General features: G+C 46.9%; 1 protein-coding gene across 1 annotated transcript in view; it reads left to right on the top strand.

The window, feature by feature from the left end:
* Positions 1-3381: 3381 nt before the first annotated feature.
* Positions 3382-25069, top strand: part of LOC140410712 (ectonucleotide pyrophosphatase/phosphodiesterase family member 3-like) — a 249137-nt gene continuing 227449 nt past the window's right edge. The window contains exon 1 of the mRNA XM_072499153.1: positions 3382-3543. Coding sequence (XP_072355254.1) covers positions 3451-3543 — 93 coding nt within the window. The 5' untranslated portion in view covers positions 3382-3450. The remainder of the gene's footprint in view (positions 3544-25069) is intronic.

The following is a 25069-nucleotide window of genomic DNA, read 5'->3' as shown; positions in this document are numbered from 1 at the left end:
CCCATCCCTTTCTCAGCCTTACCTGATCTGCCACCTTCAGATGAGTCTCCTGGAGCATAACCACGTCTGCCTTCAGTCCCTTTAAGTGCGCGAACACCCGGGCCCTCTTGACCGGCCCGTTCAGGCCCTTCACTTTCCAAATTATCAGCCGGATCAGGGGGCTACCAAAACACAAAACAAAAAGAACATTCCCCCAACGCAGTAAACACAGTAAACATCCCCCCACGACAAACCCTCAGTTTGAGTCCAACTTTTCAGACTGGATAAAGTTCCATGCCTCATCAGGCGTTTCAAAATAGTAGTGCCGATCTTGGAACGTGACCCACAATCGCGCTGGCTGCAGCATCCCGAACTTCACCCCCTTCCGATGGAGAACCGCCTTAGCACGGTTAAAACTGTCATGATATTCAAACACACACATCATGATAGACACACCAACAGACAAATCAGAACACACAACACCACAACCAATCACAGACAAAGACAGAGACAGTATAAAAGGACAAACACGACACCTGGTGGGCAGTAGATCTGGGGACAAAGACAACGACAAGACCTGTATTAACATCACAGACAGGGAGTCCCCACGTGCAGAGTATCAAGACAAAACTGTAGATAGTAAGTTTGAATAAAACAGCGTTGTACCAAATACAACTGTGTTGGCTCATCTGTGTGTCAGAACGCCCAACACCACAAAAACCAGCCCTCTTCTTAGCCACCTCCGCACTCCAGTCCTGTTAAATTCGGATCTCCGTGTTCTCCCACTTGCTGCTCCATTCTTTTTTGGCCCATCTCAGGACACACTCTCTGTCCATAAAGCGGTGGAACCTCACCACTACAGCCCTTGGCGGCTCGTTGGCTTTGTGTCTCCTTTCCAGGACCCGATGAGTCCCATCTAGCTCCAGGGGCCTCGGGAAAGTTCCCTGACCCATCAGCAAATTGAGCATCGTGCTCATATATGCCCCGACATCGGGCCCCTCCACTCCTTCAGGGAGACCCAGAATCCGAAGATTCTTCCTCCTCGACCTATTCTCCAGGTCCTCAAATTTTTCCTGCCACCTCTTGTGCAGCGCCTCGTGTGCCTCCACCTTCACCGCCAGGCCCAAGATCTCGTCCTCATTCTCGGACGTTTTTTGCCGAACCTCCCGGATCGCCGCCCCTTGGGCCTTCTGGGTCTCCACTAGCTTCTCGATCACCGCCTTCATTGGCGCCAGCATTTCGGTTTTCAGCTCCTCAAAGCAGCGTTTAAGGAACTCCTGCTGCTCCTGCGACCACTGCGCCCACGCTGCTTGGTCTCCACCCGCCACCATCTTGCTTTTCCTCCCTCGTACTTTCCGCTGCACCAGGATCACTTTTTTAACCGCTCCACTCCTGGTCCAATCCATATAGTGTCGGGGAACCTTGCTGCCACCTTCCCACACTGGGAGCCGTCGAAGAATTGCCGTTGGGGCTCCTCTGAAGAGCCCAAAAGTCCGTTCCCGGCGGGAGCTGCCGAACGTGCGACCTACCTAGGCATAGCCGCAACCCGAAGTCGTCGTGTGCGAAGTTAAGCCTCATCCAATTTACGGTGGTGCACAGGGCTGACATGACAGTTGTGAGGATGGGTCGGTTCTTTGCAGGGGTGGAGGATAGGTGTGGGCAATGCGAGACGGTGGGGGGGGGGGGGGGCTTGTGAATCTTGTCCACATGTTCTGGCCATGTCCAAAGCTGAGGGGGTTCTGGCAAAGGTTCTCAGATGTTACGTCTGAGATTCTGAGTGTAGAGTGACCCCGAGTCCGGGGGTAGCAATATTCGGAGTGTCGGAAGATCGGGTGTTCAGGTGAGGAGAGAGGCCGATGTCCCGGCCTTTGCCTCCCTGATAGCCCAGGTGGGACCCGGAGCCACCAAAGGCAAGGGTGTGGGTGAGCGACTTGGCAGAATTCTTGCACTTGGAAAAGGTTAAGTTCGCCTTACGGGGAGCAGAGGAAGGGTTCACCCAGAGGTGGAAGCCATTTATCGATTTCTTTAAAGTGAATTAAGGCATCAGCGGAAGGTAGCGGGCTTAGGTTTTTTTTCCGATTTTTCTTAGTGTTGTGGGGGGAGATAAGTGAGGAAAAACTAAGGTGGGGAGGGTTTGCAATAGGCCTGTGTTTTTGTATCTGGTTGTTTGGTTTTCTGATATTTCTGTGTATATTTGCAAAATGCCTTTAATAAAAATATTTTTGAGAAAGGACTAAAAGAAAATGTATAATGTGTGGTGATATGCATCACTGTAAATACACAAGGGGTTAATGTAAATACACTACAACTAAGTAAACACTAGAGGGAGCACCAGAGACATCATGACATGCAGACGTACAGCTAATGACAGTCAAGACACCCAGAGGTGACACCACCACAAGGGGGCAACCCATATAAAAGAACAGGGCACACATGCTCTTTCTCTTCCCGCAGGCGACACTCAGAGAGAAGCACAGGGGCAGATCGGAAGCATCACACCCACCGCATGGCTTAGAGCAGACTAGTTAGTTGGACTGAGTTACTAGAGCAAGCTTAGCAGGAGAGTCGAACTCAAGTAGGAGAATTGTTAACTGTTCAATAAATGTGTTAAACCTATCTCCAAGTCTGGAGCTTCCTTTGTCAGAACATACAACAAGGAAGCAGCTTATGCTCCATGAAGAAGCATAACACAACATAATGATTTCAGAAATATAAAGTAACCAAATTTTCAAGAAAGTAAAGTAAATAATTCTCCAATTTGGCGAGAGCTGGATCTAATCCAAATTTTCTACCCCTTGGAAGTGCACTTCAAGTGTTTTCTCTGAGTAAGGAGCCAACCTGCTGACATGAGCTGTAACAATCTTTGTGATTATTGGTATGCCATGAAGTGATAATGTCGATTGCTGACATGCACACGTTTAATCATTGTCTCAGCTTGTAATAATGCAGGAACTCCCAAACTGATATATGTCACAGGGCACGAAGAAGGATTTGAAAGTGGGAGGTACCCCTGCTGCAATTGAAAATGAATCATGAAATCAGGCAGATATTCTGCTCAGCAGGCAGCTATAAATATTATTTTTAAACAACTGCTTTTTTGGAGTAAATACCCAACTTTGTTGTGTACTGCTTTTTTAAAATATAATAAATACCCAACTACTTTGTCTAATTCTTCAATAATTACATTGCAGCAGTTTATTTGTCTTTGCTTTTAACCCATCCTTAGAATTTATTGCTATATGTAATAATTTATTGCTATGTATAATAATTAATTGCTAAATGTAATAACCTTTGAGATACTAATCTCAACCTACATACTGTATAAAGTCATGTGAGACTTACATGCTATGCTGGAGTAAGGAATTAGTAGAAGGAAGTATCAGAGTGGATGCATGTGTGAGAGCCGTGTGTCAGCTGCTTTTCACCAAGCTTTGAGAACTTGTATGTCTGGCTCAGGATTATTCTCAAAAAATGAGTTCATCGCAGGATCCAATGGTGACTTTTGAAGTGGAGACTTCAACAAAGAAGAATAGGGAACTACAAATATACAAAATACTATGTGTGGTAAGTGTAATGATTGTCTGAAGTAACGAATAGATGATTTCTCTTTTTGGGGTTTAAATGATTTTAATCGATTTACTACATTTGAATCTACCAGTACAGAACAATCACTAAATTATAAAGAGATTAGCCGATTCTGAAATGATTTTTCACACCAATATATTCATTTCTGAGTACAAATATCACAATCTCAAAAGAATGAGCTGAAAGAATGTACTTGCATTGTTTTGTGATTGAACTTGATCATTTCTTCTATGTTATTTAAATTGTCAATCATAACATTTTAATTAACGCAAAGCACCTGCAGTAACTTGATTAAAAATAATAATAATATTAAATTGACTTGATTTACATATTTTGCTGAATGCCTGTTCATTCGATGGTGGAACAGCTTCAGTAACAATAGCGATTGCAAACCCCCACAATCACAAATATATTTGTATCGTCTCATTCAGATAATTTCCATAATAAGAACAAACAAAATCTGTGGAGTGAGAAATTAGGATCATTAGCTACTTAATTCTGGTGATTCCATCTGGCTGTTGCTGCAATTTTGCACATATTTGAAACCTATAATTAAGGCAAGTGGAGAGTTGTAGCAAGCGTTGAAGCACCTTTTGTCTGACTACAGGGCTTCTGCAAAAAAACACTTGCTCCCAAACATGGGTGCACTGGTAGTCATTCCCATTGGAATACAGCATGCCTTGGAGAATGAACAGAAAACAGGTAGCGCAGGACAAGTTATTATAGAGGGAGGAGAGAAGGATTCTCACAAGGAATATAACTGTCCAAGGTGAGCAGAGGTGTGTCATCAGTGAGGAATAAGGGCCGCGATTCTCTGAAATCCCGGCCAAGTGTTGACGCCAGCGTCAAATCCGGCATGAGCGACGCCGGCGTCAACGGGCCTCCAGGCCCAGTCATTCTCCCCTTCCTCGGGGGCTAGCATGGCGCCGGAGTGCTGTGCGCTGCTCTGGCGACGAAAGCCACTGCTGATCCATGCATGCACGCCACGGCTGTCTCCGCGCTGGCTTTCGGACAACATGGCGGAGCCCTACAGGGGCCCGGCGCGGAGGAACATAGACCCCCCCCCCCCCGAAATGAGCGCATCTGGCGATCGGTTGCCCCCGATCGTGGGCCTGGCCACCGTAGAGGTCCCCCCTTCCCCCGGAGTCGGCTCCTCCCGCCCTCTCACCAGAACGGCTCCCGCAGCCAGAACGGCGAGGCCCCGCCGGGTAGGACTGTCATAATATACACCAGTATATTATGGTGTAGACACACACACACACACTGATGGACATGCAGTGGGACCAATCAGCATACACAACACCGCAGCCAATCGCCAGTGAGAGCACATGCACTATAAAGAATGGGGACAGGAGAGTTCCCGCTCATTCTAGTAGCAACCAGCTTGGAGCACAGAGCTCACAGCCTGCAACACAGACATTCACCATGTGCTGAGTGCATCACCTGGTTAGGACTAGGCAAGGGTCAACAGTTAAAGCTGGTATTGCATTTACCCACAGTTCAAGTATGTTAATATAGTTAACTTTATAATAAAATAGAGTTGCACCACTTCAAGTGTTGGTGACCTGTTTGTGATCCAGAACACCCAACACATCAAGGACCAGATGCAAATGACACCAGTGGGACTCGGAGGGCACTCAGCCCGTCAAGCGCGGAGAATTGGTGCGGGAGCCGCTTTCAATGGCCCCTGACCGCGCCGCCGATTCTCCGGTCACCGGAGAATCGGTGGCCCGGCGTCAGAGCGGAGTGACGGGATTCGCGCACCGCCCCCCGGTGATTCTCCCACCTGGCGCAGGCTCGGAGAATCCCGCCCCAGGTGTCAGACATCTATGCTGCTGTAAAGACATCCTCACTCAAATCTGCAATTTAAACAAATTGCTCTTGGGGTGTTACCAGCATTTATTATCCTTGAGCAAGTAGTGGTGTGTTGCCTGCAACTGAGTGGCTTGTTACGATTTCAAGACGCAATTAATAATTGGTGTGAGTCTTGAGTTACATATAGGCCAGACTGGTTAAGAGCAGCAGAGTTCCTCCTCTGAAAGACATTTCTTTACAATAATCTAGTACTTTCATGTTAATTTTATAGACTTCTATTGCAAATGTATTCATTGCATTTTTATTTCTCTAGCTGCCATGGTGGGATTCGAACTGATATCTCTAGGTCCTTACGTTCCCTCAATCGCTGACTATTGCACCACTTGACCACAATAGAAAAATAAAGGCCAATTTAAAATAAACATTCCAACCCAGTTTGTAAGTTAAATCATGCTATATTGCACAGAAAAACTAACTAATTACTCTTGCGCATTCCCTATGTGTTGTCACTTATTTTAAAACGCTAGGATGCAGGCCATCAGGCTCAGAGGGCTTGTCAGCCTTTAGTCCTATTGGTTTTCTCTGTACTTTTTCCCTGATGATAGTCACTGTTTTAAGTTCCTCCCTCCATTTTGCCTCTTGATTTTCTACTATTCTTGGGATGTTTTTTGTGCCTTCTATTCCGAAGACATATCCAAATTACTTGTCAACATTTCTGTCATTTCCTTGTTTATCATTATTAATTTCCAGTCGCTAAGGGACCAATACTCACTTTAGTGACTCTTTCCCTTTTTATATACTAGCAGAAATTTTTACTGTCTCTTCAATTTTTTGCTAGTTCTCCCTCATACTCTAATTTCTCCCTCTATCACTTGCTTAGTCATCCTTTGCTGGTGTCTGAACATTTTTTGCAATCTTCTGGCCCACCACTAACCTTTGCAGCATTGTACACCTTTAGTTTCAATTTGATACAAGCTTTAAGTTCCGTAGTCAGTCAAGGGACGTGCATCTTTCTCATAGAGTCATTCTTTCTCATTGGAATATATCTTGGTTGAGAGTTGTGCAATGTCTCCTTAACTGTCTGCCAATGCTTCTCAACATCTTACCTTTTAGGTTAATGCCTTCAGACCATTGTAATGGTTTTTATTTAAATTTAAGATGCTAGGTTTAGAGCCACATTTCTCACCCTTAAATGTGAAATTCTATCCTGTTATGATCACTCTTCAGCTGCTTCATCAATTAAAAAAATTTAATTTTTCAATCTAATCATACGATGCATCCTTCAAGCCTTAATAAAGGAAGATAGACGGCAGTCAAAGGGTTAGACATAATCAATGTGTATGTTGGCAAACTGAAGCAGAAAGGTCCCTTCCATCATAAGGTCAGAAGTGAGGGTGTTTGCGGATGACTGCACAATATTCAGCACCATCTGTGACTCCTGAGATAATGAAGCAGTCCATGTCCAAATGCAGCAAGACCTGGACAATATCCAGGCTTGGACCGACAAATGGCAAGTTATATTTGCGTCACACAAGTGCCAGGCAATGACCATCTCCTATAAGAGAGGATCTAATCACCATCCCTTGACATTCAATGGCATTACCATCACTGAATCCCCCACAATCAACATCCTGGGGGTTACCATTGATCAGAAACTGAACTGGACTAGCCACATTAATACTGAGGCTACCAGGGCAGATCAAGGACTAGGAATCCTACAGTGAGTAACTCACCTCCTGATCCACCCCCCCCCCCCCCCCCCCCGGCCCCCCTCCCCTCCCCAAAGCCTGTCCGCCATCTACAAGGCACAAGTCAGGAGTGTAATGGAATACTCTCCACTTACCTGGATGGGTGCAGCTCCAACAACACTCAATAAGCTTGACACTATCCAGGACAAAGCAGCACACTTGATTGCTCCCCCTTCCACAAACTTTTAAACCCTCCACCATGGATGAACAGTGGCAGCCGTGTGTACCATCTACAAGATGCACTGAAGTAACTCACCAAGGTCCCTTAGACAACACTTTCCAAACCCATGACCACTAGATCTAGAAGGACAAGAGCAGCAGATATCTGGGAACCCCACCAACTAGAGGTTCCCCTCCAAGTCACTCACCACCCCGACTTGGAAACATATTGCCATTCCTTCACTGTCGCTGGGGCAACATCCTGGAACTTCCACCCTAACAGCGCAGTGGGTGTACCCGCACCTCAAGGACTGCAGCAAGGACTAACCAGCGACGCCCACATCCCTGAAATGAATTTTTAAAAAACTCTTACCTAGAGATTACTTACTATGAGGTAAATGATTAATTCTATTTGATTACACATTACCTGGTATAAAATTGTTTTTTTTCTGGTTGGTTCCAAATGTATTGCTCTAAAAAAGTGTCTTGAATACACTCTATGAACTCATCTGGAAAAAACGGTTCTGAATTGGGTGAAGGCCAATTTTGATATGATAAGCCAGGATCTGGCCAAAGTTGACTGGGAGCAGCTACTTGGTGGAAAATCTACACCAGAGCACTGGGATTAATTCAGAGAGAAATAGAGAAATAAATGTGAAGGGTGAGGTCAACAAGTACAGGGAATTCTCAGTTGCTCAAAACAGCGAAATCCTTAGGGAAGTATAGAGAGTGCAAGGGGTTACTTAAAAAATAAATTAGAAGAGCGAAGAGGAGGCATGAAGAAAAGCTGGCCACTAAAACAAAGGTAAATCCAAAAGTGTTTTATAAGTATATTAAGCACAAGAGGATTACCAGGGAAAGACTTAGGGCCCATTAGGAACCAAATGGCAATGTGTGTGTGGAACAGAAAGACATAGGTGAAGTTTTAAATGAGTCCTTCACATCTGTGTTCACTATGGAGAAAGACAATGTAGGTATAGAAATAAGGGAGGGGGAATTGTGATGTACTTGAACAAATTAACCCTGAGAGGGAGGCGGTATTAACAGTTTCAACGGGCTTAGAAGTGGATAAATCTCCAGGCCAAGGTGAGATGTATCCCAGGCTCTTATGGGAGGCAAAGGAAGAGATTTCAGAGGCTTTGACAATTGTTAAATGTTCTCTGGCCACAAGAGAGGTGCCAGAGGACTGGAGGACATCTAATGTGGTACCAATATTCAAGAAGGGTGTTAGGGATAAACTGGGAAATTGCAGGCTTGTGAAACTAACTTCCTTAGTAAGCACCTTCCAAACCCACAACCACTACCATCTAGAAGGATTAGAGAAGCAGATACCTGGGAACCTCGCCACCTGGAGCTTCCCCTGCAAGTCACCCACCACCCTGACTTATTTTTTATTAGTTCATGGGATGTGGGCATCGCAGGATGTGCCAGCATTTATTGTCTATCCCTAATCGCCCTTGTGGGGACAGTTAAGAGTCAACCACATTGCTGTGGGCCTGGAGTCACATGTAGGCAAGACCAAATAAGGATGGCAGATTTCCTTCCCTAAAGGACATTAGTGAACCAGATGGGCTTTTACGACAATCGACAATTATTTCATGGTCATTATTGGACTTTTATTGAATTCCAATTTCACCATCTGTCGTGGTGGGTTTTGATAATGTTGCTCTATTTATTTATCTCGGTGAACCACAAGCCTTTCCCTTTTATCGATCAAGTAACCGCACAACCAGTTAGTTAGTTCAAAAGATGGTTTATTTACATACACAAGAGTTAACTCAACATGCAAACACGATATCCACTACGAGTTAAACTACACCTATCAGCTACAATAACCTATACTTAACTTCAGGGCGACCGGCACTGTGCAAATGGATAAAGGCCTTTATCTGGATTTCATTTGGCTGGTTCGAAGAAAGTGGCCCTGTCTCTGCTGGGCTCATCCGTCAGGTAGCGATCGTTGGTCTTGAACTTAGCTGGCTGTTCCTGCTGCAATTTGGTGGCACAGGCTGGATCCAAGAGAGACAGAACACATGGCTACGCTCTCTTTTAGCCCCCTGGGATTTCGCGCTCTTTGGGGCGGTCCTTAACCTTAGACCCAATAGTTTGATAGGGCTCTGATCACTCTCTTCGATTTTGGCCAATAAAGGAGCAGGTGCCTTGGTAGCTGGGTGGGTCCTTGGCGGTCATTAACCTTGGCAGTTGTGCTTTCTGAGTAAGGGGCGTGGCGCCAATCAGTCTGTGGCTGTACCGGTTGCTTGATTGGAGTACTATTGTCCTGGGAAAATGGTTCATTGAAATGTATACGGGCGGGGGTTTCGGTCAGGTCTGGTTACCTGTGTTTTAGATACACATAGGCTGTGTATCTGTCTGAGTCCTGGGTTGGCCATAATTCCCATGGAGCTTTGCAGGTGGCCATCTTAGATGGCTACACCTGGGTCCCCGGAGCATTATTCTGGGTCTTTGGTTAACTAGTCCAGTGACAATACCACTACGCCACCGTCTCCCCATGACGGGATGTTGACTTGTTCCTTCACTGTCACTGGATCAAAATCCTGGAACTCCCTTACTAACAGTACTGTGGATGCACCTACATCTCAGGGACTGCAGTGATTCAAGAAGGCAACTAGGGGTGGGCAATAAATGCTGGCCTAACCAGCAATGCCCACATCCCATAAATGAAATTTAAAAAAAGGGAAATTACTGGAAAATATCCTGAGGGACAGAATTAATCTCCATTTGAGGAGGCAAGGATTAACCAATCTTTGTCAAAGGGAGATCTGGGGCGGGATTCCCAACCCCGCCCGTTGCCGAATTCTCTGGCGCCGGGGATTTGGCAGGGGGGGGGGGGCAGCGGCCCCCCCGGTGATTCTCCGGCCTGCGATGGGCCGAGTGGCCGCCCATTTTTGGCCGGTCCCGGCGGCGTAAATTAGAGTAGGTACTTACCAGCGGGACCTGGCTGTGCGGGTGGGCTCCGGGGTCCTCAGGGGGGCGCGGGGGGATCTGGCCCCAGAAGGTGCCCCCACGGTGGCCTGGCCCGCGATCGAAGCCCACCAATCCGCGGGCAGGCCTGTGCCGTGGGGGCACTGTATTCTTCCGCGTCGGCTGCTGTGGGCCTCCGCCATGGCCGACGCGGAGATGAACCCCCCCCTGCACATGTGCTGGGATGACGCCAGCACATGCTGGTGCTCCTGCGCATGCGTCAACTTGCGCCGGCTGGCGGAGGCCTTTTGGCACCGGTTGGTGTGGCGCCAATCCCCTTCCCCACCGGCCAGCCCGGCGCAAATCACCCCGGCGCCGGCCTAGCCCCTGAAGGTGCGGAGAATTCCGCACCTTTGGGGCGGCCCAACGCCGGAGTGATTCACGCCACTCTGCCGCCGGAGATGCCCGCCCCGGCCGATTCCCGCAAATCCCACCCCATGTCTTACAATTTTGATTGACTTTTTCAAAGAGATGTCTAGTTGTGCAGGTGAGGGTAGTGCAGTTGATGTAATCCAAATCTACTTTAGTAAGGCTGTTGACAAAGTGTTGCATGGGAGACTGGTCAGGAAGGTAAGTGTCCACAGGATTCAGGGCAATTTGGCAAATTGGATCCAAAATTGGCTTAGTGGCAGGAGACAGAGTGTGATGGTCAAAGGTTGTTTCTGTGATTAGAAACCTGTGCCCAGTGGTGTTCCGCATTGATTGGTGCTTGGTCCCTTGGCATTTGTAGTATACATTAATGACCTGGTAGTGAATGTGGCAGGTAGGATAAGCAAATTCTCAAATGACACAAAAATTGCTGGTATGATAAATCGTGAGGAGGAAAGCCTTAGACTCCAGAACGACATAGACAAGCTCGTTAGATGGGCAGAATACTAGCAAATGGAACTTAATCTTGAAAAGTGTAAGGGAATGCATTTTGATCAGATGAAAAAGACAAGGGAATATAGAATGAATGGTAGGACCCGAGGAAGTAAAGAGGACCAGAGGGACCTTGGTGTGCATGTCCATAGATCCCTGAAGACAGCAGGACAGGTAGATAAGGTGATTAAGAAGGCTTATGTGATTCTTGCCTTTATTAGCCAAGACATAGAATATAAGAGTAAAGAGGTTATAATGGAGATGTATAAAATGTTGGTAGGGCACAGCTGGAGTACTGTGTGCATTTCTGGTCACCACTGTCTAGGAAAGAAGTGACTGCACTAAAGTGAGTGCAGATGAGATTCACCGGATGTTGCCTGGGCTGGAGTGTTTCAGCTATCAGGAGAGACTAGATAGGCTGGGGTTGTTTCCATGAAGCAGAGAAGGCTGAGGAGGGAACTGAGTGAGGTGTATAAAATTAGGGGTGGTAAGGAACTTTTCCCCTTAGTGGATGGGTCAATAACCAGGGGGCATAGATTTAAAGCAAAGGGCAGGGTTTAGAGAGGATGTGAGGAAATACATTTTCACCCAGGTGGGAATCTGGAACTCACTGTCTGAAAGGGTGGTAGAGGCGGGAACCCTCACAATGTTTAAGAAATATTTAGGTCAGCACTTGAAATGCCGTTGCATGCAAGGCTGCAGGCCAATTGCTGGTAAATGGGATTAGAGTAGATCGGTGGTCAATGGCCATAATGGGCTGAAGTGGCCTCATTCTGAGCTATAAAAACACTATGACTATCCTTCAGCCTACCTTTGCCAATTATTTTGCCCAATTTGTATGAAGATTAAAATCACCCACAATTATTGCAACACCTTTCTTACAAGTCTTGATTTAAACTCTCCTACAGTGTAGCTACTCTTAGAGGCTGTCTAAACTACTCTCTTCAATGGCATCTTTCCCTTCCTATTTCTTATTTGTGCCTAAACTGATTTTGATCTTCTGAACCATAATCATTTTTCATTACTGTGCTGATCTCATCTTTTAACAGAGCTACATCACTTACTTTTTTCTTTCTTCCTGTTTTTAATAAGGCTTGGGAGTCCACAGCGAGATTAAAATAAAGACATTTATTTTACAACAGTTCATTCATGAGGCCCGGCCAACCTCAACGGGTACTCTCTCTTGTCGGTCGGTTCCACACTGGCTGACCTTTTATACTGGTACGAGTAAGCTACCCTGCCCCTAGCAGGGGAGCTCGTACTCCCCGTGGATCATGGGGAAACAATCATCATCTCACCGTATGTCCCATGCTGATTATGACACTTCTTCCAGAATGTCAGAAGTCCTTGAATATTCAGGTCCCAGCCTTGGTCACTTTGGAACCATCCCTGTAATGGCTATCGTTGTCATACTCATTTATTTCTATTTTTGTTATCAATTCATCCACCTTCTAACAAATGAAAATAAAAAACAACAGCTACTGAAAATCTGAAATAAAAATTGGAATTGCTGTAAAACCTCAGCATATCAGGCGGCAGCAGTGGAGAGAGTGACAGTTGCCATTTCGAGTCTGTAAGACTCCATGGACTTGAGACATTGGTTGGAATTCTCCCATGCCCTCGCTGGCGGACTCAAAGGCAGGAGGGAGACAAATTCGACAAGAGGCCCAAAATTCAGTTTCACACTGACGTGAAATTACAGTGGGATCTTCCGATGCTTCCCCTCATGTCAGATCGAGAATCCCATTGGAGGTCAGCATTTAACCAATTTTCAACCCGCTGATGGGATGCAAATGGAGTCCCGAGCAGAATTAACTCCTCCCCCCACCCCCCCACCCCCCGCAACACCCGATTCTCTGCGACGGATACTGGTAGAAACATGCCGGCCCAGAACGTGGCTGGACAATGTGGTGTGCGAAAGCTGGGATTTATCTGAAGAAGGCTTAGGGCAGCCTCTGGAGTTTGGGATGGTGTGTCATTGATATTGTGATATTGAGCAGGTTTTAAATGTGACACCTGGATACGAGGGTGGGATGTCTGCCAGCAAGCCTGTCCCATCACGGGAGATGCTGCAAATCCCCCAAATGTATAATTAATCACACCGGGGTCAGAAGACATGGCATGGATTTCTGTCGACCTTCACAGCAGAAAACACACACACACACCCCCGACCTGCCACAGAACTTAAACCCGGATGGCCAAATTCCTCCCATCAACTGTGTTTCTCTCTACACAGATGCTGCCAGACCTGCTGAGTTTTTCCAGCATTTTCTGTTACCATTTTACTCTTATTTCTACCTTGAACTAACACTTTGTTATTTCTTCTTTAACTTGAAAATCTCCCCGCACGTGAAACCTCACCGTGCCCCTCCCCCAACTACTTAGTTTAAAGCCTGCGAGAGGATATTATAATGATATTTCAATGATGTTGGGCGGGAATCTCCGTTGGTCAACAGGGAAATCGAGAAAGGCATTTGGGCGGAGAAACAGTTCCGACGCCAAAATCGTGGCATGCACTGATTTGACGCTAAATTGTGATTCTCCGTCACCTCGACAGCAGCGTCAATGCATACCGGAACGCACGTAAAGTAGACACTATTTGCATGTCATTAACGGGCCCGACCCAGCATTCTCTGGGGTCTCCATGATTCTCCTCCTCTGGTGGGCCGAGTTCCCCACGCCGTGGTTCACTTGTGCTTTTAAAAATCATGAAACCAGCGTGGTGGCTGCTGAGGGAGAGAGAGAGGAGGTAGGACCCGGAGAGGAGCGACTGCTGGGCTGCTAGGCCGCACACTGGCCGTGCTAGTTCGGGTGTGTAAGGTCCTGCCAGGGCCGGGAGATGGCGAGAAAAGACTGAGTTGCCGGGATGACCCCCCACCCACCCACCCAACGGGACTGGGGTGGTGTCCATGCATGGACGGCCAATTCGGTGGCCATCTTGCTGGGCACACACTGACCACCCACCTTGGTTCTGACACTGGCCGTATGTGTGCCCCCACCCTCCACCTTACCCCTGCCACCCCCCCCCCCCCATCCCCAAACCCCCCCCACCCAAACCTGGCAGCCACCCACCCAGGTCAACATCCCCAGTAGCCCCTGGAGAGGGCAGTGCCAGCCAACCATACCCATGGCATCAGGGACGGGCGCCAGGGCCAGAGGCCTCCACTGTGCCAGCACTGATGGGGCCAGGGGTGTGAGGATGGGGGGAGATGGGGAAGCGTCATGCGGGGGCGGATCCCACAGTGCCAACTGGGGCCACCATGTAGCCCGGTGAACCTGGTTGGGCATGGGGCATATACCAGGCTAATATGTCAACCTTTCAGCCCCTGCAGACAATGGATATTGGAATTCAATCTGCAATGGTGGCTTTCCTGCTGGTCGCTGCAGTCGTCGAGGACGGCCCCCGGCTGTACGAGCGGGAGCGGCTCGAGGAGGAGGAGGAAGCTGCAGCAGCAATGCGTATAGCAACGGAACATGCAGCAGCAGCACATGTAGCAGCGGAGCAGTCACCCAGGCTGGCGAGTGAGCCACCCAACAGGCCAAGGAGGAGATACCAAGGAGGCGTTACATGAGTCCTCGTGTGTACCGGCGCCGCCTGACATTCAAGGACCTGCCAGACCAGATATGCCATCAAAGACTCCGGCTGAGCAGAGAGTCAGTGCGACATATCTGCCAGATGATGGCACACCTGGTATCGAGGGGGTATGGGGAGGACAGCCGCTCCCTGTGGCTGTCAAGGTGATAATCGCCCTAAACTTTTACACGACAGGGTCAAAGAACAAAGAACAAAGAACAAAGAAATGTACAGCACAGGAACAGGCCCTTCGGCCCTCCAAGCCCGTGCCGACCATGCTGCCCGACTAAACTACAATCTTCTACACTTCCTGGGTCCGTATCCCTCTATTCCCATCCTATTCTTGTATTTGTCAAGATGCCCCTTAAATGTCACTATCGTCCCTGCTTCCACCACCTCCTCCGGTAGCGAGTTCCAGGCACCCACTACCCTCTGCGTAAAAAGCTTGCCTCGTACATCTACTCTAAACCTTACCCCTCTCACCTTAAACCTATGCCCCCTAGAAATTGACCCCTCTACCCTGGGGAAAAGCCTCTGACTATCCACTCTGTCTATGCCCCTCATAATTTTGTAGACCTCTATCAGGTCTCCCCTCAACCTCCTTCATTCCAGTGAGAACAAACCGAGTTTATTCAACCGCTCCTCATAGCTAATGCCCTCCATACCAGGCAACATTCTGGTAAATCTCTTCTGCACCCTCTCTAAAGCCTCCACATCCTTCTGGTAGTGTGGCGACCAGAATTGAACACTATACTCCAAATGTGGCCTAACTAAGGTTCTATACAGCTGCAACATGACTTGCCAATTCTTATACTCAATGCCCCGGCCAATGAAGGCAAGCATGCCGTATGCCTTCTTGACTACCTTCTCCACCTGTGTTGCCCCTTTCAATGACCTGTGGACCTGTACTCCTAGATCTCTCTAACTTTCAATACTCTTGAGGGTTCTACCATTCACTGTATATTCCCTACCTGCATTAGACCTTCCAAAATGCATTACCTCACATTTGTCCGGATTAAACTCCACCTGCCATCTCTCCGCCCAAGTCTCCAAACAATCTAAATCCTGGTGTATCCTCTGACAGTCCTCATCGCTATCCGCAATTCCACCAACCTTTGTGTCGTCTGCAAAATTACTAATCAGACCAGTTACATTTTCCTCCAAATCATTTATATATACTACAAAGAGCAAAGGTCCCAGCACTGATCCCTGTGGAACACCACTGGTCACAGCCCTCCAATTAGAAAAGCATCCCTCCATTGCTACCCTCTGCCTTCTATGGCCTAGCCAGTTCTGTATCCACCTTGCCAGCTCACCCCTGATCCCGTGTGACTTCACCTTTTGTACTAGTCTACCATGAGGGACCTTGTCAAAGGCCTTACTGAAGTCCATATAGACAACATCCACTTCCCTACCTGCATCAATCATCTTAGTGACCTCCTCGAAAAACTCTATCAAGTTAGTGAGACACGACCTCCCCTTCACAAAACCGTGCTGCCTCTCACTAATACGTCCATTTGCTTCCAAATGGGAGTAGATATTCCGGGATCTCACAGACCTCAGTGCACAGGTGCATCTATGCTATTACGGGGGCCCTGTATGCCCAGGCGGATCAATACATCTATTTCAATGTGGACCGCCCCATCAGGATGCTCGGGCAACGGGGTTCACCGCCATCGGGGTGGGGATTCGGCCGTCCTCTGGGGTGGAGGTTCGGCTGTCCTCAGGGGGCAGAGGGGTGGAGGGGTAGGGTTACGGGTGTATGGGATGGGGTTAGTGCCAGGGGCACTCTGCTGCCTACTCACCCAGGCTGCCCTGAGGAGGTCATGCAGTTTTTCCCAGACTGCTGGCCCGTCCGGACAGTGTTGCTGGTGGCGCTCACGGCCTCTGCCATCTGCGCCCAGGCACGACAAACGCTGACAGCTGGCAGCCTCCTTCCCGCCGCCCCTCCACTGCACCTTACAGGGCCTCCAGCTTGGCGGCTATGAACCACGGGGCTGCTCTCTTCACTGCCATCTTGTTGGCTGGGATGGTGTGTGAGGGGAGAATTGTTTATATGTGCCGACAGCTTGTCAGCCTCCTGAGTGGCAATCGCAAAACCGGCAAATCTGGCACCATTTCTCATTGGAATCGATTGTGTTCCACGTGGCACCGGTGCTAGCCCCTTAACAGTAGCAGAATTGACGCCGGGTTTTCTGTCGTAAAAGTCCACGGATTCTACGTTGGTGTCAACAATTAGACTCAGAAACGGAGAATCCCGCCTGTTATCTTTACTCAAGGATTGCAAGGCTACGTTAGAGCTATTAATGATTACTTATTTGAATCCCGATCCCACGTATGAATCTTGATATCATTTACTATGACAGTAAATATAAAACCTTTCTATCTTATAAATGATCTTAAAATTTTCAAACGTGAATAGTGCGCCAGGCTTTTAGACAAATTAAATCATAACACCTGGTTTATGCCTTCATAGCTCTTTTTAGTGCTTCAATGTATTTTTGTACAGGTATAATGACGATCCATTTGGTAATTTCAGCAGGAGATAAGTATTAGTATAAAACTGGAAAAATAGTTTAAATAAATTTATGGGTAAGCTTTACATTTTTTCACCTGTAAAACTATGTCAAAAGGAGGAAAGAGGTCAACAAATAAAGCAGAATTGCAGCTAATGACACCTGGGGATTGGGGAGTGGGTGTGAATTTCTATTGGGATGTTCCAGTTCATCCATCATAACGATAGCAGAAACGCAGGGAAAACTGTTGTCACCATTACTCTAGGATTCCTGTGGCTCTTCCATCATAGTTGCAACAAATAAGGGATCTACCATGGAAGTTTTTACCACAATCCAAAGAGTTGTTCCACTAACTGCTATTATTAAAATATCTAATGGTGTTTACTCTTTTAGTTATTTAGCAAGAAAATTAATTCATGAATTGGTGCCATGCCCAGTGAAGGTATGTTTGATTCATAACTTGAAGTATGGACTGCATTCGGGATATAATTTTCTGAAACTGTCATTTACTTTTTAAAAAATGGACACTGACCAGGTGGCTAGGATGCTGCTGGAGGTCAGGTGACATCAACAATTTCTGCTCAAGCCTCCAAAATGTTTCTGATTGAATAATCATGGGTGAAGGTCTTCCCCTTGAATGGACATACACAGACAAGAACAATCTGTGGAACGTGCACCTGCTATTTTTTGTGAACGTTAATTTACCCATGCCGCCAGTAAACCTGCGGGTAGTGGTACACTGCTGGTGGGACTCGAGAATCTCACCGCTAGTGAATGGCCAGAGAATTCCGGCCCATGCCTCCAAGTTTGAAATTTAACAAAAGAGAACTGCAGAAAACCAGTTGACTGCTAATAGGTGTGAATGACCATCACCTATCTGCCATTGTGTCGAAATGGGTTTGGGCTTCTAAACCTGTATAATAGCAGTTGTGATCATGTGACCAAAACTGTATTCAGATACTTTTATTACCCCACAAACCAGGGAGAAACTAGTCAGCCTGCAAAGAAGACCCATTGCAGAATACGAACTGAGGGCTCAGGCAGTAACACCTATGCCTTTTTAAACCCTGATGTGGAGATGCCGGCGTTGGACTGGGGTGACCACTGTAAGAAGTCTTACAACACCAGGTTAAAGTCCCAACAGGTTTATTTTGAATCACTAGCTTTCGGAGCACAGCAGGGACTGAAGAAGCTGCGCTCCGAAAGCTAGTGGTTCGAAACAAACCTGTTGGACTTTAACCCGGTGTTTTTAAACCCTGGAGACTTCTACATTTTAAATGTCTCCCTATAGGTCTATAGGTCTACCTGTACAGAGAATTGACCTCCTGGTAAGAAAGCCACAAGTGACCAATTTTGTGATCTGTTGAAATAGCCACCTCTTCGAGGGAATCCTGCAACAACACTAGTATATGACCCCAGCTATTGAAATCACCGAGACTACTTTCCAGGAGTGAACTGTCTGCTTCAACATGCCCATAATGACTATTTTGTCTTTGTGCGTGTGTTTGTGTGTTTGAGAGATGTAGCATTAAAACTTTTAGAGTGAATGTGTGAATAAATAATGTTTATTTAAGCCCATGAAAAGAGTGATGCTGTTGACTCAAATTGGCTGTACATTCAGGGGTGAAGAGAGACACGTGTCTTCCTTTCCAAGACTGATTAGATACAGTATGCGAAAGTGGCCAAAGGTTTCAGGTCTCCACTATCCCTATCATTGGCATTTATATTTGAGCAATATCTCAATAGCTCTATAAAAGGGAGTAGCAATTGTTACACAATTAACACACCAGAGATAACTGCTGGCAATTCAATCAAACTGATTTGAAGTGAATTAACGCATAATGATGTCACCCAACAGGCATTTATGTTATTATAGATAATCTTCTATTTATGGATGTAATTAAACAACTGAACTATTGCCCCAACTTGAAAAGTTCTGAATCATGTACCAGTGTTCTTGAGGTCATTTGGAAGAGACTATATTGTGCCACATGTTAAAATCTGTATTCAATGAAATATTGTATACTTTGCGACTGGTACTAGGAAGAGACAAAAGTGACGAAGTAACAGGGATGAGTACAACATCCCAAATCAAAATATGGCTCTTGTGGAGTGACAAAGCTGAACAACAGTGCCTGGGAATGTTTTCTCATGGCAGAGTGAAGCTAGAAAGTGGGAGAATAAAAGCTGATAATTAAAGAAGTATTCAATGTGCAGAGCAAAGTGATTGGGCGCGCCATTGTGCAGCATGACCGGTAGAAGTCAGGAGACCGCACTCCCGGGATCTACCCGGCTCGCAATGCCTCGCGAGATCGAACGTGATCTTGCAAGATGTTGCAATGTAAATCCAGCCCGTTGTGGGCAGGATCATTTTTTGGAAATCTGGATATTAGAGCGAGACAGCGAGTCTCACTGATATGCAGTTTCTCTAGGTACCTGAGGCTTTGGGATCTATTCCCTATCAGTAATGGTCTCAACAAACGTGGCCGGGTGGAGTGGCACCCTTTGGGCAGAGTGGTATCCTGACACTGCTGGTGCCACATGGGCACCCTGGCACCCTGGCAGTGCACCTGGGTGCCAGCATGTGGCACTGCCAGCTGGCAGGGGCATTGCCAAGGTGCAAAGCTGGCATTTTCTGTGGGCTGCTGATCGGGCTGGGGATGCTGAGGCCCCTCCCATAATGGGTTGGGGTTGGGGGGGGCGGTCGGGGGTCGCGTTGGGGGCCTCGGAGATCTGGTGTCCCAATCTCTCACTATACTGAGGAGTTCCAGCGAGTGGAGCTCCTCGGTGTGTGTAGGAAATGGGGTAGTGTGCGGCTTCAGCAATGCATTCCCTGCTGAGGCCCCTTATTTAATGTGAGGGTGTTTCATAGCCATGCGTTTCTCGGCGCTGCAAGCACTGCGAAATACTCGGCTAAACCCGCTCGCTATGTAACTTTGTTCCCAATTCATTGTATCACATAACGTAGCACAATATATGATTTTTTTTCTTTCTTTTTTACTGGGTGACTAAGTGGAGGTGATGGCAGCTAGGGCAGTGGAATGTTCCTCCTGCAGAATGTTCGAGGTAAGGGAGACCACCGGTGTCCTTGCTGACTTCACCTGCTCCTCACAGACCGTGTGAGGGAACTGGAGCTGGAGCTGGATGAACTGAGGATCATTCGGGAAGGTGAGGGGGTGATAGATAGAAGTTACAGGGAGATAGTTACACCCGAGAACAAAGGTAGCTGGGTAACAGTTAGAGGTGCGAAGAGGAGGAAGCAGTCAGTGCAGGGATCCCCTGTGGTTGTTCCTCTCAACAATAAGTATACCGCTTTGGATACTGTTGGGGGGGGATTACCTAGCAGGGGGAGGCTGCAGTGACTGGGTCTCTGGCACAAGGTCCGGCTTTGGGGCTCAGAAGGGAAGGGGGAGATTAGGAGAGCACTAGTTATAGGGGACTCAATAGTTAGAGGTACAGACAGGCGGTTCTGTGGGCAAAGGCGAGACTCTCGGATGGTTTGTTGCCTCCCGGGTGCCAGGGACCATGACGTCTCGGATCGTGTCTTCAGGCTCCTTAAGGGGGAGGGGGAGCAGCCAGAAGTCGTGGTGCACATTGGTACCAACGATGTAGGAAGGAAAAGGGGTGTGGATGTAATAAACGATTTTAGGGAGTTAGGCTGGAAGTTAAAAGCCAGGACAGACAGAGTTGTCATCTCTGGTTTGTTCCCGGTGCCATATGATAGCGAGGCTAGGAATAGGGAGAGAGTGCAGCTGAACACGTGGCTGCAGGAATGGTGTAGGAGGGAGGGCTTCAGGTATTTGGATAATTGGAGCGCATTCTGGGGAAGGTGGGACCTGTACAAGCAGGACGGGTTGCATCTGAACCAGAGGGGCACCATTATCCTGGGAGGGAGGTTTTCTAGTACTCTTCGGGAGGGTTTAAACTAATTTGGCAGGGGAATGGGAACCAAATTTGTCGTCCAGCAACTAAGATAGCCAAAGCTTGTAGTGAGGCAGTGGGGAATGTAACACTGACAAAGGAGAGTACTTGCAGGCACGGAGATGGGTTGAAGTGTGCATACTTCAACGCAAGAAGCATCAGGAATAAGGTGGGTGAACTTAAGGCATGGATCGGTACTTGGGACTACGATGTGGTGGCCATCACGGAAACTTGGATAGAAGAGGGGCAGAAATGGTTGTTGGAGGTTCCTGGTTATAGATGTTTCAATAAGATTAGGGAGGGTGGTAAAAGAGGTGGGGGGTGGCATTGTTAATCAGAGATAGTATAATAGCTGCAGAAAGGCAGTTCGAGGAGGATCTGCCGACTGAGGTAGTATGGGTTGAAGTCAGAAATAGGAAAGGAGCAGTCACCTTGTTGGGAGTTTTCTATAGGCCCGCCAATAGCAGCAGAGATGTGGAGGAACAGATTGGGAAACAGATTTTGGAAAGATGCAGAAGTCACTTCTGCACGGAGATAGGGTAGTAGTCATGGGTGACTTCAACTTCCCAAATATTGAGTGGAAACTCTTCAGATCAAATAGTTTGGAATGGGGTGGTGTTTGTGCAGTGTGTCCAGGAAGCTTTTCTAACACAGTATGTAGATTGTCCGACCAGAGGGGAGGCTATATTGGATTTGGTACTTGGTAATGAACCAGGGCAAGTGATAGATTTGTTAGTGGGGGAGCATTTTGGAGATAGTGACCACAATTCTGTGACTTTCACTTTAGTAATGGAGAGGGATAGGTGCGTGCAACAGGGCAAGGTTTACAATTGGGGGAAGGGTAAATACGATGTTGTCAGACAAGAATTGAAGTGCATAAGTTGGGAACATAGGTTGTCAGGGAAGGACACAATTGAAATGTGGAACTTGTTCAAGGAACAGATACTACGTGTCCTTGATATGTATGTCCCTATCACGCAGGGAAGAGATTGTCAAGTGAAGAAACCATGGTTGACAAGAGGAAGAAGGATACTTATGTAAGGCTGAGGAAACAAGGTTCAGACAGGGCGCTGGAGGAATACAAGATAGCCAGGGGGGAACTGAAGAAAGGGATTAGGAGAGCGAAGAGAGGGCATGAAAGATCTTTGGCGGGTAGGATCAAGGAAAACCCTAAGGCCTTTTACACATATGTGAGAAATATGAGAATGATTAGAGCGAGGGTCGGTCTGATCAAGGACAGTAGCGGGAGATTGTGTATTGAGTCTGAAGAGATAGGAGAGGTCTTGAACGAGTACTTTTCTTCAGTATTTACGAATGAGAGGGGCCATATTGTTGGAGAGGACAGTGTGAAACAGACTGGTAAGCTTGAGGAGATACTTGTTAGGAAGGAAGATGTGTTGGGCATTTTGAAAAAGTTGAGGATAGACAAGTCCCCCGGGCCTGACAGGATATATCCAAGGATTCTATGGGAAGCAAGAGATGAAATTGCAGAGCCGTTGGCAATGATCTTTTCATCCTCACTTTCAACAGGGGTGGTATCAGGGGATTGGAGAGTGGCGAATGTCGTGCCTCTGTTCAAAAAAGGGAATAGGGATAACCCTGGGAATTACAGGCCAGCTAGTCTTACTTCGGTGGTAGGCAAAGTAATGGAAAGGGTACTGAGGGATAGGATTTCTGAGCATCTGGAAAGACACTGCTTGATTAGAAATAGTCAGCACGGATTTGTGAGGGGTAGGTCTTGCCTCACAAGTCTTATTGAATTCTTTGAGGAGGTGACCAAGCACGTGGATGAAGGTAAAGCAGTAGATGTAGTGTACATGGATTTTAGTAAGGCATTTGATAAGGTTCCCCATGGTAGGTTTATGCAGAAAGTAAGGAGGCATGGGATAGTTAGGAATTTGGCCAGTTGAATAACAAACTGGCTAACCGATAGAAGTCAGAGAGTGGTAATGGATGGCAAATATTCAACCTGGAGCCCAGTTAACAGTGGCGCACCGCGGGGATCAGTTCTGGGTCCTCTGCTGTTTGTGAGTTTCATTAATGACTTGGATGAGGGAGTTGAAGGGTGGGTCAGTAAATTTGCAGACGATACGAAGATTGGTGGAGTTGTGGATAGTGAGGAGGGCTGTTGTCGGCTGCAAACAGACATAGATAGGATGCAGAACTGGGCTGAGAAGTGGCAGATGGAGTTTAACCCTGAAAAGTGTGAGGTTGTCCATTTTGGAAGAACAAATAAGAATGCAGAATACAGGTTTAACGGTAGGGTTCTTGGCAATGTGAAGGAGCAGAGAGATCTTGGGGTTTATGTTCATAGATCTTTGCCACTCAAGTGGATAGAGCTGTGCAGAAGGCCTATGGTGTGCTAGCGTTCATTAGCAGAGGGATTGAATTTAAGAGCCGTGAGGTGATGATGCAGCTGTACAAAACCTTGGTAAGGCCACATTTGGAGTACTGTGTGCAGTTCTGGTGGCCTCATTTTAGGAAGGATGTGGAAGCTTTGGAAAAGGTGCAAAGGAGATTTACCAGGATGTTGCCTGGAATGGAGAGTAGGTCTTACGACAAAAGGTTGAGGGTGCTAGGCCCTTTCTCATTAGAACAGAGAAGGATGAGGGGCGACTTGATAGAGGTTTATAAGATGATCAGGGGAATAGATAGAGTAGACAGTCAGAGACTTTTTCCTCGGGTGGAACAAACCATTACAAGGGGACCTAAATTTAAGGTGAAAGGTGGAAGATATAGGAGGGATATCAGAGGTAGGTTCTTTACCCAGAGAGTAGTGGGGGCATAGAATGCACTGCCTGTGGAAGTAGTTGAGGATTAGGGACCTTCAAGTGGCTATTGGATAGGTACATGGGTTACGGTAGAATGCTGGGGTGTAGATTGATTTGTTCTTAATCTCGGACAAAAGTTTGGCACAACATCGTGGGCCGAAGGCTTGTTCTGTGCTGTATTTTCTATGTTCTATTTTCTAATAACAAGGACAACATGTGTAGAAAAGCTTTGGGGTAAATGTTAAAGAGAATCTTTTCACTTGTTTACTGTAATTTTGGCAAGAGAGCCACAGAAATCCAAAAACAGCAAGAGTGTTTTGAAACTATTTTCCCTTGGCTCTGACCAAAAATGCAGTACAAGAATCCGAGCAGGAATTCATCCCCTGTAGGTTTAGTCATCCTAATATCACAAGACTGAAATGGCGAAATTGAATTATTTGAACGTTTTGAATCAATATGAAATCATTGAACTTAAATCTTTTTTTTTGCCAACAGTTTATTTTGTTCACTCCAGTTCTAAATAGGCTGTTTTCTGAACTCCTATTCCACCAGTTGAGCAGTCGGACCATCTTATTTTTTGGTAAAGCTGAGTGTGAATGTAAGCCTACTTGTGACACTAATAAAGATCATCATTCTCTTTGCACATAAATTTTGATCTAAATGCGCAACTAGACTGTGAACTGTTCCACATTTTTCTCCCTGTGCTACATTTGTCTGATTAAAATGATGTCCTGGAGCAATTTTTTGCAATTTAAAGTTCATGATAATTCACAGCCAATTAATTTGAAGGGTTATTGAGAACACAAGCCACATTATGATAAATAAGTTACTATGTGTTATGCAAGGTCATTGAAAGTGGCTGTGTTCCTGATTTGGTGTACGTTCTCGGTTAAAATTGGCTTTGTTATGCTTGCTTGAAACAAGCTCAAAGACTATCAGCTGGATTTTCCATCGGCAGGATCCTCTGCTTCGCCGGCAACGCACTCACACCCGCGGATTTCCCAACAGCATGGGGTGCACACAATAGGAAACCCCACTGGCCGGCTGGTGGAGAATCCGCATTGATTCCCCCCACCATCCTACCCGGAACGCCCTCACCACCTACTCCAGATGGTAGCGGGCCCCCCTCACCAGGCCCCAGACCTTGTACCCTGAGCA

Source organism: Scyliorhinus torazame, chromosome 4 (genome assembly GCF_047496885.1).
Source record: "Scyliorhinus torazame isolate Kashiwa2021f chromosome 4, sScyTor2.1, whole genome shotgun sequence".
NCBI classification, from domain to species: domain Eukaryota; kingdom Metazoa; phylum Chordata; class Chondrichthyes; order Carcharhiniformes; family Scyliorhinidae; genus Scyliorhinus; species Scyliorhinus torazame.
This window is presented reverse-complemented; position numbering and strand designations above follow the sequence as displayed.